Source organism: Ceratotherium simum, chromosome 24 (assembly GCF_057802395.1).
Source record: "Ceratotherium simum simum isolate JZ-2026a chromosome 24, ASM5780239v1, whole genome shotgun sequence".
Taxonomy (NCBI): domain Eukaryota; kingdom Metazoa; phylum Chordata; class Mammalia; order Perissodactyla; family Rhinocerotidae; genus Ceratotherium; species Ceratotherium simum.
The window spans coordinates 35,885,717-35,902,284 of NC_141923.1; the positions used below are offsets into that span (position 1 = coordinate 35,885,717).

The following is a 16,568-nucleotide window of genomic DNA, read 5'->3' on the forward strand; positions in this document are numbered from 1 at the left end:
TCACCCATCTCTTCTGTTCCCATGAATCACAGGTATAATACTAGGCCAAAGGTCCCAGATACCTGCAGAAATTTCAGTGAAGCACTTATAGTTTGCCTGGTAGTAGATTTCTGTAAATTAATGGTGATCATCAATTTTGCATCTATGGGCTATGAATAATATTGTGACACTGGAACTGTGTCTTGTCATCTGGCAGAGTCTGTAGATGCATATGCTCTGCATTTCAATGCTCTACTGGCTTCCCTGATGCCAATAAATCTGCTGGACAGTTTTAACAGCAGGCAATGTGATCTGTAGGCCAACAGTTGAATTTTATAAGTCTAACATGTGGGAAGGTGATTAAAAAGAAAATCCCCAGATCAAGCAAAGTGGCTGTCTCTCAACATGATCGAATTTTACTATAAACCCAGTCCAGGAGAATATATTCTTGTTTTTAACTTCAGATTTTAAAATATAAGCTATCTTAAACTTCTTCACAAAACAAGTAAGATAGCCAGTCATTGAAACCTTCGTTGAAACTATTCTTTTATTAGTGGCTGATCCTCTGGTTTCAATAATTGTTACTAGTTTCAATGAGATGAAAGCCTCGTTTGACCAAAAAAAGATCTCAGGTTCTTTATTTTAGGCAATACAGGGGGAACTGACATCAATTTAATATTTCAAGGCTGTCATTTGGTGGCACAGATATTCCTGAATTATAGAAAACCAGAGCTGGTTTAGTGGCTTAGTGTAATATTCAAGAACTTTCCCAAATGTTCTTTGTTAAATTCTTCTCTATTAAATTATCCTTCACATTTTATCAGAAGCTTGTCCTAATGAACAAATTTCTCAGCCAGAAGGTATGTCAATAGTTAATATCTCTGTTCTTCTACCTTGAGGTAATTTCTTTCCTCGTTTGCATGTGAAATTTCTTGGATCAAATGTGCTTCCAATTCTGCTATAATCACAGTAATGATCATAAAAATGTCTCCTATAACAAAAGATTTTCAAGCCTAAGGCAATTCTTTATTTACTGGAGACCCATATATGTAAGATCCTAACATAACCAAAAAAACTGAGTTAATCTCACAAACATTGCAGAAAATGGGCATGACTCATAATGCTGCCATAGGAATGAAGCGGTAAGACCTGGTAATGACGTACATCATCGGATTCCCTGATAAGTTCGGTATCTTCCACTTGTACTACTGCATCAGCACCGCAGGGGATTGGAGCACCTGTTGTAACTCGCATGACTTGTCCCGGCATTACTGTCTGAGTTGGCTAGAAACACAAACACATAAGAAAGAGTTGATTTACTTTGCTGCTGCAAAGGAAAATCTGCAGGAGATGTAACATTTTTAGAAACAAACCATAAAAGAAAAGTCTTACAGTCTTATTAATTTTGGGCCAATGTAGTAAAAGTCACAAACAGGTGTACTTACACCAAAGAGGCTTTAACTTAATTTAAGATAATGACTATTAGATGTCTTTCTTGGTGCCTGTTTTCCTTTTGAAGAACTGCCACCTACATTTGCCACTTTTTTGTGTGTGTGTGTGAGGAGATCAGCCCCGAGCTAACATCCATGTTAATCCTCCTCTTTTTTTTTTTGCTGAGGAAGACCGGCTCTGAGCTAACATCTATTGCCAATCCTCCTCCTTTTTTTCCCCAAAGCCCCTGTAGATAGTTGTACGTCATAGTTGCACATCCTTCTAGTTGCTATATGTGGGACATGGCCTCAGCATGGCCGGAGAAGTGGTGCGTCGGTGCGCCCGGGATCCGAACTGGGGCCGTCAGTAGCGGAGCGCGCGCACTTAACCGCTAAGCCACGGGGCCAACCCACATTTGCCACTTCTATCTCTCACTCAAATAATGTGAATTTTTTTAATATATGTAAAGTGATTTGAGAGTCTTTAAGAAAAAAATGGCATGCAATATGATTTTATGAAGGACAATTATGAAAAACCGCATTGGTCATTCATTAAAGTTCTGATATTTGAGACATGTAGTACTTTATTAACTAAACTTTTTGGTTAAGTCAAGGCAAGCCAGAAAATTCATTTTACTTATTGCTCTTGAAAATCTTTCTAAAATATATTAGTTCACCTTTCAATTAATAATAGAAATCTAGCAAATGTAATTAAATAATTTTAAAATGATTCCAGTGTCTGTAATGATTTGGGTTAAACATTATATCCACGATTTTCATTATGTGAGCTTTCATACGGATGGTATAGGAGACTGACTACAGCACATGCCCTGTGAACTTCCCCAGTATATGGAAAAGTATATTTCTGAAAGATTCATCTGATAGGTTTGATCTGGCCTCAGAAGAGTCATTTGTCATGGGCCATGATTTAGGTCAGAGTTGGGAAAAGGAGTGCTTCAAATTTCCCCTAAAAGAAAATTCTGAGATAATATTAATTCCTCAATTAAAAAAAGCTATCTCTACAAAGATATATGCTTCATAAGTATTTAAAATCTTAGGTCACAACAATGTGAATATACTTAACACTACTGAACTGTACACTTAAAAATGGTTAAGGTGGTACTTTTTTTTTTTCTTTTTTTGTGAGGAAGATCAGCCTTGAGCTAACATCCATTGCCAATCCCCCTCTTTTTCCTGAGGAAGACTGGCCCTGAGCTAACATCCGTGCCCATTTTCCTCCACTTCATATGGGACGCCGCCACAGCGTGGCTTGACAAGCGGTGCGTCAGCGTGTGCCCGGGATCCACACCTGCGAACCCCGGGCCGCCGAAGCAGAGCGTGCGCACTTAACCGCTTGTGCCACTGGGCCAGCCCCCTAAGGTCGTACATTTTATGCTATATATTTTTTACCACATTAAAAAAAAATTGTAGGGAATGGTTAAGGAAAAATACCCCTCCGCTGGATGAACAATCAAAGTAAAACTGGAAATTTGTTTATTAGAAAAGCATTAAAAAGCTTCTTTCCATGATATTATTGCTGCAAACAATACCACCAATAGCTAATATTTATTGAACCCTCAATCGATGCTAGGTCCAGTGCTAAGTGCATTATTATATTCTAAAATATAAGCCCTAGAAAGATAGGAATTTGTTTTATTTTCTGTTTGCCTCTCCAGATCACATCACCATTCTCTATCCTGTGTTGTTAGAAGGCTGACCTCTATGGACTGTTGCAAACAGGTTCTCATCACTCTGGCTTCTAATTAGGTTCGGCCAATGAGAGGGGCCAACAAGAGATCAGAAGGTAGGACAGGGAGAGAAGTAGAGTTTTTATTCCCCTTGCTCTTTCCCTGCTAGGCTGCAGTCTGTTGATGGCTATGTCATCTCTACCACTGAGGACCACAGCTCCTGTTAGGTGGCTCTCTCCCATAGCTATGAATCTCCCCAGGTCCAGGTACCACTCTGCCTTTGACCCTTCAGACCTAGAGGTGGTAATGGAATGTCACTGTTGCTAGCACCTGGGTGCTTCACATTCCTTTGTTAGTTTGCTTTAACCCTGTCTATATCTTGGATATAGTTCCTGCATTAATCTTCTTTAATCACCCCTTTTCCAGACATATTTATTGCTCTATCATCCCAATGCCTAGAAAGTATCTGGTACAAAGTTGGTAGTCAATAAATATCTCCAGAATGAATGAATGAACATGCATGATCTCATTATCCCAACAACTACATGAAGTATGCAATCCTTCTTGGCTTACAACTCCAGCGTTCTCCCTGCTTTTCTACCGCAGTCATTGGGTAAAGAGATTCTTGGGATCAGATCTGGCACTGGACTATGTACCTTATATCCCCTTATTCTGTTATTTGAATAAAAGACATTCCAGGCTTATTCAGAATTGTTACATTTTAATGTAATTTTCTACCAAGATAATGCATAGGATTTAAAATGAAAAGTGTAGGGCCTAATACATTAAATTTTTTTTTTAATTTTCAACCCCAGACACTACTACTTGTTTGAGACATCTCTTAATCCACTATATATGACCATTTTGCAGTGCAGTGACTTTTGATGAAAAATATTAAAGTTTTGAGTTGATATACGTGTTGTTTAGTAGAGGTGCTAATGCCAAAACTATCTTCTGAGCCTGTGGAACAAAGATATTAATATAGGCCTAAAGAGGTCTTTCTTTTGCTGAAAGTGCCTTTTTGGCTAAGGCAACAAGTAAATCCTAAAGTAAGTTTCAGGGCAGTAGCTTCTTAAGCTGAAATGTGTTAGCCTGGAGCCCTGCCTCAATTTAGTTGGGTTCAATGTACCATATTCTGTAAACTTACTTTAAGTTTTACTGTAGTTGTACCTGTAATTTTCTCCACTTCTTGGCTTAAATCAACTCTGAAGAAGTGTTTTTGTGTGGTTATTAAATAAAAAATTTGGCTCCTTTCCAAGACCAGTAATTCTAAGCGGTAGGTGAAGGATTCCTACCAGCTCACTTACATTAAATCTAACGTAAAAGATATTATTGGATATATAAAGACATTAGAGTAGACATATAAACTACAATTGAATTGAATCAACTGGAAAAGTCTAGCAATACGTGAAGTACCTCCTTTATTTATTTATTCATTTTTTGTGAGGAAGATCAGCCCTGAGCTAACATCCAATGCCAATCCTCCTCTTTTTTGCTGAGAAGATTGGCCCTGGGCTAACATTTGTGTCCATCTTCCTCCACTTTTTATATGGGACGCCGCCACAGCATGGCCTGACAAGCGGTGCGTCAGTGCATGCCTGGGATCCGGGCCTGTGAACCCCGGGCCGCTGAAGTAGAGTGTGCGCACTTAACTGATGCGCCACTGGGTCGGCCCTGAAGTACCTCATTTAGATTGTTAAGACTAGTAACTAATTCTTTTTTATTTTTATTGATATACCTTATGTGCTTTATATAAAGTAAAAACAGTTAAAATTTTGATTTTTCCCTAATGGAGGTATTGAGTTGGATGTTTTGAGCTTTGTCCAATGATAGCACTTTATAATTACATAATATTTTCTTTGAAAGTGTTCAGGGCTAATCAATAGGACCAAACTATAAGTGATTTAAAGTCAAATATTTTGGTATACCAAGAAATCATTTAGTAAACCACTGTCTCAGTGTATGCAATTGCACCCCAATGCTCAAGTGTATGTACTTTCAATAAGTGAGCAATTTGGCTCTTGCAAGATGGCTATAAAAAGTCTGTATGATACATCAGTTATAGATAAAGGACATCACAGGTAATTTGAAGAAAAACTCCATTTTCTTGTATAGTTTGATCTTTTTTCCCATCAACCTTTTATAAGAACTTACAAGAAGTTGCCAACTTTTAAGTTTTACAACTTTTCTTGTGCTCCTAGTTCTCTAGTATAGTTGGAGGTCTTATAGTAAATAAAGTTTAAGTCCACAGGTCCTTAACAATCTGCTACCTATTCCTATGTATACTAGGCTATGACTACAACAAACTATTTGCAGTTCCCTAAGCATTCCACGCAATTTTTTTTTTTTTAAAGATTTTATTTATTTTATTTTTTTCCCCCCAAAGCCCCAGTAGATAGTTGTATGTCATAGCTGCACATCCTTCTAGTTGCTGTATGTGGGACTCGGCCTCAGGATGGACGGAGAAGTGGTGCCTCGATGCACGCCCGGGATCAGAACCCAGGCCTCCAGCATCGCAGCGCGCGCACTTAACCACCAAGCCACAGGGCCGGCCCTCCACGCAATTTTTTAAACATCTTTGGGTCTTGACTTATACTGTTCCCTCTGCCTGGAATGTCCTTTTCTCATTTCTGCTTTTAGGCCCAGCTCCAATGTCTTCTCTCCAATCCCTCTAGGATGACATGCTCAACCTCTCTATTGTGCTCCATGGCTCATGACTGACAGCACTAGTTAAAAACTAAAATATAGTGCTATACTTAGTTGTTTATACTCTGTCTCTTCCACTAGATATAAACTCCTTAAGAGTAGTAATCATGTCTTAATCTACTTTATACGCCTAGAACCTCGCACAGTGCCTGGTACACACAGGCAGCAAGTATGTTTGATAAATGTTGGATAGACTCATTTGAAGATCAGAGAAGTATTCCTTGAATAATTGATATTTTGTGGCTTTGCTATAAAAACGGATGCTTTAGATGCCCATTGCTGATGGAAATATATACCAAGAAGTCAAATAAACTAAGGTGACAATGCAAGTCATTTATACAAAAGGGACCCAGGCCTAGCTGTTCTTTTTGTCAGGAAAAAAGTCACGGGGACTAAAACCAGCCTGGGTACACTATGAACAAGGATCTAATCACTATAGTGCCAGCATTAGCTTCACAGATCTGTACACAGTTCTCCTCAATGCTTGGATGTAGAGATGAGGGAGCTAGGGTCACCACCATAGGCACCATCCTTCTCCTATATACTTCCTCAACCCCTCTCTAGTTTTAGGATATAAGGGAGTACCTGCTAAACCAAGGAAGAAAAGGCATGGGACATAGCTTTTGTCCAAACTGCTATATATATATATTTTTCCTCCTTTATTTTCATATAATGCTTATGAGTGCTTGGTGGTACAAGAGGAGAAAAATGCCTTGGTCTTCCTCTGGTTCTATTCAATAAGGTAGGAGCTCTTTTAATTAACCTTCACAACTCACTGGATTAACATATGCTATTTCCTCTTAAACATAATGATGACCACAGCATAAATTAAGTTTTAAGGTGTTATACTCTTCTCCTATATACCTGTAAACTACCGCTCTAAGATTCAATTGAATTTGTTCCCAAACTGTTTGTACCAGTTTGTGGCAGTAGTCACTACTGAATTATGCAAGTTAAATAAATATTACATAAACCAATGATATATGAGTGTGAAGAGTTATTTTTTTTCCTATAATAATTAAGTTAAACCTTTGGAAAAACTCAATTAAAAATGCTGCTAAAAAGAACTGCTGTCAAACTAGGTGTGGGTGAAGCAACTGTAAAAAATTATAAAAATATAATAAAAATTTAGAAGGATTCTATACTTAGATACCTTGCAAATGTCCTTAAATTTTTCTCCAGTTTAAAGAAACCAAAACTAGAAATCCCGTATAATGCCTTTTGGATGTGATTTATGTAAGAAAGACCAGACAGAAATTCAAATAGTAGATACTTATTATAAGAAAAGCCTTGGCTCTCCATCAAATTATTAACAAATAAATGTTCATTTACTTAAGTTAAATTTATCCTTATTTCAAAAATATAAAATAATTTCCCACTTTTAACTTATTTCCAATTAAATGGCCAATTACTGGGTCTCAAAGGCGTTAAATTAAGAGGACTTCTATTATACTTCCATTAATGGCCCATTAGTGCTTAATTTCTTAAAAGAAATATATGTATACCTGTTCCCTGGCTAGCTCCCTAATGAGAAAAATTAATCTAAATGATTAGCTAGAGAGGTTAAATAATCTGCTTTTTCTAAATTTCCATTTTTAACACAAGTTGGGAAAAAGTCTGAGAAGACCACTTAGAAATTGAAGTTCTATTCAGAACATTAATGTTTATACAGGAAGAAAGAATTATCCAATCACAAGGCTAGAAAATGCTTGTGGGGCATGTCTGTGAGACATACCAACAACACCACGCCATATATTAATAGACACAGATTCTTTCAGTTAAGAAATAATTCTTTTGGTTCTTTCTCATGGGTTCTTTTCATCTCTTTGATAACATAACCCCTCTCTAAGATTTCCATTACAATGATGGTAGCAGTTTAGAATTAGATCCTGAAAGTCCAGGAAACTGAAATCTTTAGGGCCTTTCAGGCCTATAAATCTCACCTGTTCACCAGCTTGGGATTCCCCAATGATGAAACGATCTCCTGGGCCATCAGCAGCTGTGAGACGAACAGCACCAAGAACAAACATCAGAATGAATCTATAGCAAGGACTAAGAACCTAGAATTGGAATTCTAACATGTGACGTAAATGATCAGATAAGGCTTCAGGAAAAGTGCAATACTTTTCTGATCTCCTAGACTAGACAATGGCTTTGATACTACTGGTTTGATCTTTGGTGTCCACAACTCACAAGTACCAACAAAAGTGGCTCTAACTGTGCTCTTTCTTGGTGTCACTGGAGATAGTCTTCCCGTTGCTCCATAATTTCCACACTTGTACTTTTTAAACAGGAAGTTCTTTTAACCTATCCTACTAAATAAATACCACCTTATCCATGGGTACGTGTGTGTGATATGTGTGTGCATACCGATGGAGAGATATATATATATATCCATATTTTTATAAATTTTTAATTATTTCATACTATTTTCTTATTTATCTCTAGTATGATCTTCAAAATAGTGAAATAGGAAGAACATATATTCTTTTCTTCATTTGACATTTGAAGGAAATGAGTTACAGAAGGAAGGAACTCAGGTAGAAAAGGTTAAGTACCTTGAATAAGTTCTGGTTAGTGGTAGAGCTAGGACTAAAATCCAGTCCCTTAATTCCCAGTACAGTATATATATATTTTTTATAATGGGTCAAAATGCTGTTTATGAATTAGAATACATAGGCAGTGCTGCATCACATTTTCCATTGGCTATTTCTTTTTAAATTGAAAGAAACACTGTCAGAATTGAGATGGAAAAAATTTCTTATCCAATTTTTTTTCTACACACAGTACAGCAATGGCCGGGTGAAAAAATATTCCTGGAGATAAATGTATTCAAAAAGGTTTTATTCACATATGATGTGGATTTCAGACCAATACTACTGGAAAGGCAATGCCTATCTAATGAATTTTATGATCATGACCATTACTTCCGTGTCATCTGCATACAGCAAGGGTTTGAGGCACATACACAGAAAAGATAACACTTTCTATATGAGTATTTTAAGTATATTTGCAATCATAATGATAAATATTACACAGTATTTTCCCTCTTTTAAAAAGGACATATAAAATTCATTGTTTCTTTATGTGATTACAAAGTGGTACTTTTTCTAAAGGTTTATATACAATACTGTTTATAATAAGTCACCTTTTTTTTTTTGCACAGATGACTTTGGTTAACCTGATGTGGATAGGGACAAAAAATTAACATTGGGTCTCTTCTACGAACTAGATGTTGTATCTTGTTCTTTACAGACATTATCTTAGTCAATAAACTCTTGGCTTGTGTTTTTTGGAATCCTGTTCTATTTTCAGTGTAAAAACAAGAATAGTTTTCCTGTAATGCTATTCTTATTATGCTGCTTTTATGGGTTCTTTTTTATTTAATTTTTTTAAATGAACAATTTAAAACAGACATACAAGTCACTGCTTCAACAATTATCAACATTTTACCAATCTTGTTTCATCTATCCTCTCACTTTATTTTTGTGTTTAAAGCAAATCACGATTTTCTTACTGTAGAAAATTAAAAGGCAATTTTCTTTCAGAATTCTTCACTAACTGCATTTCAAATGTGAATAAACTTATTTTTAGTTATTTCTCTACTAGAGATATTACCAGCTTGCCACCTCCTATAAGCAACCTAGACATTTTCTCTTTTTGCTTCTTGCACAAAGGGAAATTAACATGGTTTTAGAGTAAAACAAAGCTGAATCTGAATCCTGGCTCTGCCTATTATTAGTCTCAAGACTTTCCACAAATTACTAAACCTTTCTCTAACCTTCAGTTTTCTTGTTGATAAAAATAGGGATAATAATACTTTAAAAAATAATATCTTTTAAAACTTTTGACTTCTTTCATTCATTCACTAAATTTCTACTGAGTGTCTTCTATGCCTCAAGTGTCATATTAGGTGATGGGACAGAGCAAAGAGTAAAACCAGACACTGTTTCTATTCTAATGCAGTGCCAGTCTGTGGCAATGTTTTTCAAACTCTGGATCACAAATGGAGGTGGGCTGTAAAATCATCCTGTAAATAATTTTTTGATTGAAAAAGAATAGAAAGTATATTTCATCATGCATGGTGAGGATGAATATTGTTTCATGAAACATTTTTGTTTACAGATGTGTGTATATGTATATTTACATGTATTGTATATGCTATATATGTTTGTATATTTCATTGACTTGTGATGTATAATGCATTTGATGTGTGTCTTCCTATGGGTGTGGTTAAAATAAAACTCTTAAAGCAACCGATGTAGTGGGGGAGAATGATATTAATCAAATAATCACAATAATGAATATATAAATACAAATTAAGAAAACCACTCTTAAAGGAAAGGTATACGGTTTTATAAAGAGACAGGTACAAGAAAAGTTGCTCTTTTCAAGATGAATTCTATAAGCTTGGATGGGAGGTGGTGGAAGTAGAGGTATGGTGGTATATGAACCGAAGCTTGGAAAGAAAGAAACTAAGCAAGCCACAGTATGCTGTTAAGAGAAGATGGATAGATTCCAAGGATTTCTGTAAGGGCTTAGAATTTTTTCCCCTCCTAATTCTGATATTTCTGTTAATAAGTTTTCTGTTTTGTAACTGCAGAATTTAATTTGAAGGAAGTGATAAAAGCAATATAAACCAAATCCTAACAGCAAATGCATTATATAAGTAATTTATTATGCTTAATGCTAGACCCTGAAGCTGCTCCCATTTCCACTCTCTTTTTTATTTTTTTAAGGAAGATTAGCTGTGCACTAATATCTGTTGCCAATCCTCCTCTTTTTCTTTTTCTTTTCTCCCCAAAGCCCTAGTACATAGTTGAGTATCATAGTTGTAGAGTTGTAGCTCTTCTATGTGGGACGCCGCCTCAGCATGGCTTGACGAGTGGTTAGTAGGTCTGCGCCTAGGATCCAAACCAGCGAACCCTGGGCCACCAAAGTGGAATGCGCAAACTTAACAGCTACGTCACCGGGCTGGTGCCTCCACTCTCTTTTTTTAATGTCCAGAAAACAGTTTTAGTCTTGTTCACCCGTTTATTTGAAGATTTCTGATTATATCATTTGATATAAAATTGATACCATTAGATAACTATTTATTGGGGCAACGTATAGAAAATGATCTTCCCCAAGCCATTTGCCACAGAATTATCCCTTATTTTCATTTCCCAGCCATATGTGAACTCTCTGTAAGCCTCTTGAAATACTTTATAGCTATTCATTTATTTTCAGTGATAAAGAGTCTCATCATTTCCATGTTAGGGCTGAATATACTGAGGCCATAGAGATAGCATAACTTTTAGAGGTCCTAGGAAATATCTTTGATAAAGAAATAAGGCAGAGGGATTAAGAATTTGTTTACTCTGACAACTCAACAACAAAAGACCAAACAACCCAATTAAAAAAATGGGCAAAGGATCTGAACAGACATTTTTCCAAAGAAGATCTATAGATGGCCAACAGGCTGATGAAAACATGTTCAACATCACTAATTATTAGGGAAATGCAAATCAAAACTATAACCAGGGGGCCAGCCCTATGGCATAGTGGTTAAGTTTGGCATGTTCTGTGTTGGTGGCCTGGGTTAGCATGTTCGGATCCCGGGCATGGACCTACACCACTCGTCAGCCATGCTGTGGCAGTGACCCACACATAAAGTAGAGGAAGATTGGCACAGATGTTACCTCAGGGCTAACCTTCCTCAAGGAAAAAAAAAACGAGGAAGATTGGCAACAGATGTTAGCTCAGGGCTAATCTTCCTCAGAAAAACAAAAACAAAAACAAAACTATAATGAGATATGACCTCCCGCCTGTCAGAATGGCTATTATTAAAAAGACAAGAAATAACAAGTGTTGGAGAGGATGTGGAGCGAAGGGAACTCATACACTGCCAGTAGGAAGGTAAACTGGTGCAGTCACTATGGAAAACAGTATGGAGATTCCTCAAAAAATTAAGAATAGAACTACCATATGACCCACCTATTCCACTTCTGGGTATTTATTCAAAGAACACAAAAACATGCATGTGAAAAGATATTTGCACCCCTATGGTCACTGCAGCATTATTCACAACAGCCAAGACTTGGAAACAATCTAAGTGCCCATCAATGGATGAATGGATAAAGAAGATGTGGTATATCTACACAACGGAACTAAGCCACAAAAAAAGATGAAATCTTGCCATTTGTGACAACATGGATGGACCTTGAGGGTATTACGCTAAGCGAAATAAGTCAGACATACTGTATGATTTCACTCATAAGTGGAAGATAAAAACAACAACAACAACAATAACCAAAAATGTAGATATAGAGATTAGATTGGTGGTTACCAGAGGGGAAGGAGAAGGAAAGGGGGCGAAAGGGGTAAAAAGGCACATCTGTATGGCAACGGACAGTAATTAGTCTTTGGGTGTTGAACATGATGTAGTCTACACAGAAATTGAAATATAATGGTGTACACCTGAGATTTATATAATATTATAAAACAATGTTACCTCAATTAAAAAAAAAGGAAGAAAAAAGAATTTGTTTACTCTGATTATGGAACCAAACTAAGACAGGATGATAAGCAACAGAGTAATAACATTTATGTGTATACTAACACTAAGATTATAGGAACAGCTGGGGTGGGGGTAAGCAAAGGTGACAGGACTAGTACAATGGGAGTAATACTTGCTGTTATTATACTGAGGGATTAAATCAGGTGAGTTGAGAATTAACTAAAATTAATTATTCCAATTATCTGCCTGCTCCCATGACTAATGTGAGCACATCATCAAGCCATCTTCTTCATCCAAAGTGTCCTACAGTGGAAGGCAATAGGCTGTCAAACGAGTTGGAGAACCAGCTATGGCCAAAGAGGATTTAAATGGACACAACTAGAAACCCTAGAACATGACTTTCATGAAAGAATAAGAACTAGCTCTAAATCAAAAGGTTATACTGAATTTTAGTATACACTTTAACCCACTGGAAGGAAGTATAACAAAAAGTTAATAGTGGCTAGGCAGTGAGATAATGGGTAATTTTATTTATTTATTTATTTTTTGTGTGTGAGGAAGATCAGACCTGAGCTAACGTCTGCCAATCCTCCTCTTTTTTTTTTTTTTTTGTTGCTGAGGAAGACTGGCCCTGGGCTAACATCCATGCCCATCTTCCTCTACTTTATATGGGACGCTGCCATAGCATGGCTTGACAAGCAGTGTGTCGGTGAGCACCCGGGATCCGAACCTGTGAAGCCCAGGCTGCTGAAGCAGAGCGTGCACACTTTACCACTTGTGCCACCGGGTGGTCCCATATAATGGGTAATTTGAAAATGTTCTTTTTGATTTTCTGTATTTTCCATAACCATGTATTTCAATCAGAATGTAAAAAATAAAAAACTTTAAAACTTCCTTTACACAAATGGCAAGGATTTCTCTTAGTATATCTTTCCAGAATTGTTTGTTACACATGGTTCTCAAAATAATTACAGTCTTGTTCATAATTTTCCCTTTTCTAAATGATCCGAAAACAAGTTCTGAAGGGATAAGCCTTTCAAATTGAACATTTTCAAGAAAGCTGGACTTGAAATTCTGAGATATTTTTGCCTTTGCATCTAAGAAAAAATTGTGAGACAATGGGCACCCACATCTCTACAGGAGGGTGTAAATGCATCAAGATGGTTAGCTTAATCAGTGTGAAGGGAAAAATAACTTCAAAAATATAAAGAATAAAAACATTGTATTGATTCTAATTGGCAATATGCTACTTTCATTTTCTTTTCTCTGCTTTTATCTTTCAAATACACTTCCTCCTGAATGCAGTTTTAGGTTTCTTAGATTACAGGTCTTGCTATTATTTATATCATCATCACTTGATTCCTGCCTTCCTTACACTCTATTGTTTCTTGCTTTTTTTTTTTAAGCTGTTCCTATTTCTTATTTCCTTAATCATGTTTTACTGTCTTGATTTTTCAACCCACATACCTTAAAGCGAGTGATCCTCCAACTGGTTTGGAGTTTTATCCTACATGTTTCTGAAGGATACTGGCTAATGCTTAGTGATCCAGAGCAAGTTAGCAACCTCTTTACACCTAGAGAGTTAGCAATGCTCACAGGTGCCACTGGTTATTACCAGAAGGCCTAAGGCAAAGGCAGAGGATAAGGAAAAAAACGGGGGGCGGGGGGGCGGGGGAAGAAGGAAGCTGGGAGAAAGGAATGGGAGTAAAGGAAGATGGGGGTGAAGAGAAGGTACACGAAGTAGAGTATATTCTCTCAAGGATATTCTTTACCAAAACACAGCCCGGGGGTGGTATTATAACATAGAAAAGACTAAGACTATGCCTTTTCGTTCACTGATGACTTTTGCTGCCTTAATTATGATGTTAATTATATATACAAAGACACACCAACCATTCCCACTCTGAGATTTAACCATATCTGTAATGGTTATCTGTTATGTGTTATGTCTCTGTTAAACGTTCCATATCTTAGAGAACTAGCCACACTTCACAGGAAAGAAGGAGTGTGAATCAGCTGGATGGTAGATTATTTGTTGAACCTTCTATACTGTGAGATGTCATTTTAGATGTTTCGTGTGTGTGTGAAATAACTAAAAACCACCAATCCAAAACAAAAGAATAAATAAGATACTGAATGATACTTTTACATAAAAATCTCTTTGATAGATTCTACAGTAGCAGAAAGGCTCTTTTATGGCTCATGTGGGCCAACTGCTCTTTTTGGCAACTAGAAAAGCTAAGAGCAAGTTTCTTTTTACTGAGCTGCTGTTACCTCATGCAAAAATCACAGAAAAACACTCTGTTTAAGAATAATTCTGCCTCAAATAATTTATTTTCTCACTTTCTCCTACTTCATATTATCAACGATATAAAAAATAGACTTTCTTGGGGCTGGCCCCATGGCATAGCGGTTAAGTGCACACGCTCCGCTGCTGGCGGCCCGGGGTTCGGAAGCCCGGGCACGCACCGATGCACCGCTTGTCAGGCCATGCTGTGGTGGCGTCCCATATAAAGTGGAGGAAGACGGGCACAGATGTTAGCCCAGGGCCAGTCTTCTTCAGAAAAAAAAGAGGACGATTGGCATGGATGTTAGCTCAGGGCTGATCTTCCTCACACACACAGTTAAAAAATAGACTTCCTTGTCCTTTTGGTATTTCATCTGCTGTAGTTGTTTGTTCTACTCTGGAGGTAAGAATTCTTTGTCACTTTATAGTAATCCTATATGGTTACTAATTATAAGTTCAAAACAGAATTTACATTTTAGGGAATAAGAAACAAGAAAAGTCAATGAGGCTATTAGAAGACTAAAATAATTTTCTTTCTGGACAATATTCATTATAACAAACACAGTAAAAGGAGTAAATTTGGAAGAAAAAAACATATGAGCCACTGGAGATTTGTTATTTATGTTTTCAGAAATGCTCTAATTTAGTGAGATCAAGCTGAACAAGGTGAATCCAAGATAGTGTTCTTGAGAAAGAATACACTAGTAAGAATTAATCTCCCTACCATTTTGTTTCATAGAATATGAGAACAATTTAGATAAATGTTATCCTTTTTTCAGAGATAGTCTAAGTAAATGTGTTTATAATAATAATAGTGATAATAATAGTTACTATTATTAAACATTTAAAAAAACAATTATTGAGTACTTTTTTCAGTGTCAGGTACTTTTCTAAGGCTTTCTATGTTTTCACTTAATCTTCACAACAACCTATTGGGGTAAGTATTGTTATAATTATCGCCATTTTACAGACGAGAAAACTGAGTCCCAAAAAGTTTAAGTGATTTTAAAGTTGAAGTTACATAGATGGAACTGGTACCAGAACCCAGATCACTCTTCCTATGCTCAAAGCCCATGACACGAACCATTTGTTATACTGCCTCCTACATAAAAAGATACTGCTAAGAGATGGTGATGGAACATGGGGGAGATTAACGAAGGTATTTAATTACAAAAAAGAGGAAATTATTATTTTTTGTGTGTGTGTGAGAGGAAGATCAGCCCTGAGCTAACATCTGTTGCCAATCCTTCTCTTTTTGCTGAAGAAGACTGGCCCTGGGCTAACATCTGTGCCCACCTTCCTCTGCTTTATATGGGACGCCACCACAGCATGGCTTGACAAGCGGTGCATCAGTGAGTGCCCGGGATCCGAACCTGCGAACCCCAGCCTGCCGAAGCGGAGCGAGCGCACTTTACCCCTTGTGCCACCGGGCCGGCCCCACGAGGAAATTATTTTAACAGCTAGATAGAGTAAAAACAACAACAACAACAAAAAACCAAGTAAAAGACTCCATAAATGACCATTAAAAAGGAATTGGCCTTCTTAACTGCTCTGATAAACTGGGAAATGTTTTTAGACATTTCTTCAATGATATTAGCCTTGAGTTAATTAATCAATAATAGTTCTAAGCAATTCAGTTGTATTTTCATTTTCGGTTCTTAGATTGGACTTTAGGCAGGCAAATACTATTTAGTATTTGCTTTTAAGCTTTATGCAATCACAGGCAACTCTGAAGGTGTGAGCTGCTGGTACCATCCGGGGCTTCAGAGCTTTGAAATATGGCATCTTCCAGGGAATTAAAGGTTTCCCTCATGCTTGTTTTTTATGAAGCCCTTATTGATGTTTGAGTTTAAAGCAGGAGAAAAGACTGTTCCACTTTATCCTTGTATTGGGAATCTACTCTGCTTTCTTTGACCATATAGATGTTTTCAACTAGAAAACATACGAAAAACTTCCAGACCAAGACTGTCTGCTATCCG

The 16,568-nt window shown here is 36.9% G+C and overlaps 1 protein-coding gene across 5 annotated transcripts in view; it reads right to left on the reverse strand.

The window, feature by feature from the left end:
* Positions 1-16,568, reverse strand: part of GPHN (gephyrin) — a 642,551-nt gene that overhangs the window by 88,667 nt on the left and 537,316 nt on the right. For 4 of the 5 annotated variants that reach the window (XM_004426256.2, XM_004426255.2, XM_087448348.1 and 1 more), the window contains 2 exons: positions 7,747-7,802; positions 1,144-1,263 (listed from right to left, as the gene is read on the reverse strand). In XM_004426256.2, coding sequence (XP_004426313.1) covers positions 1,144-1,263; positions 7,747-7,802 — 176 coding nt within the window. Of the gene's footprint in view, positions 1-1,128; positions 1,264-7,746; positions 7,803-16,568 lie in introns of all 5 variants that reach the window. The other variant, XM_014784308.2, reaches the window with a different exon arrangement.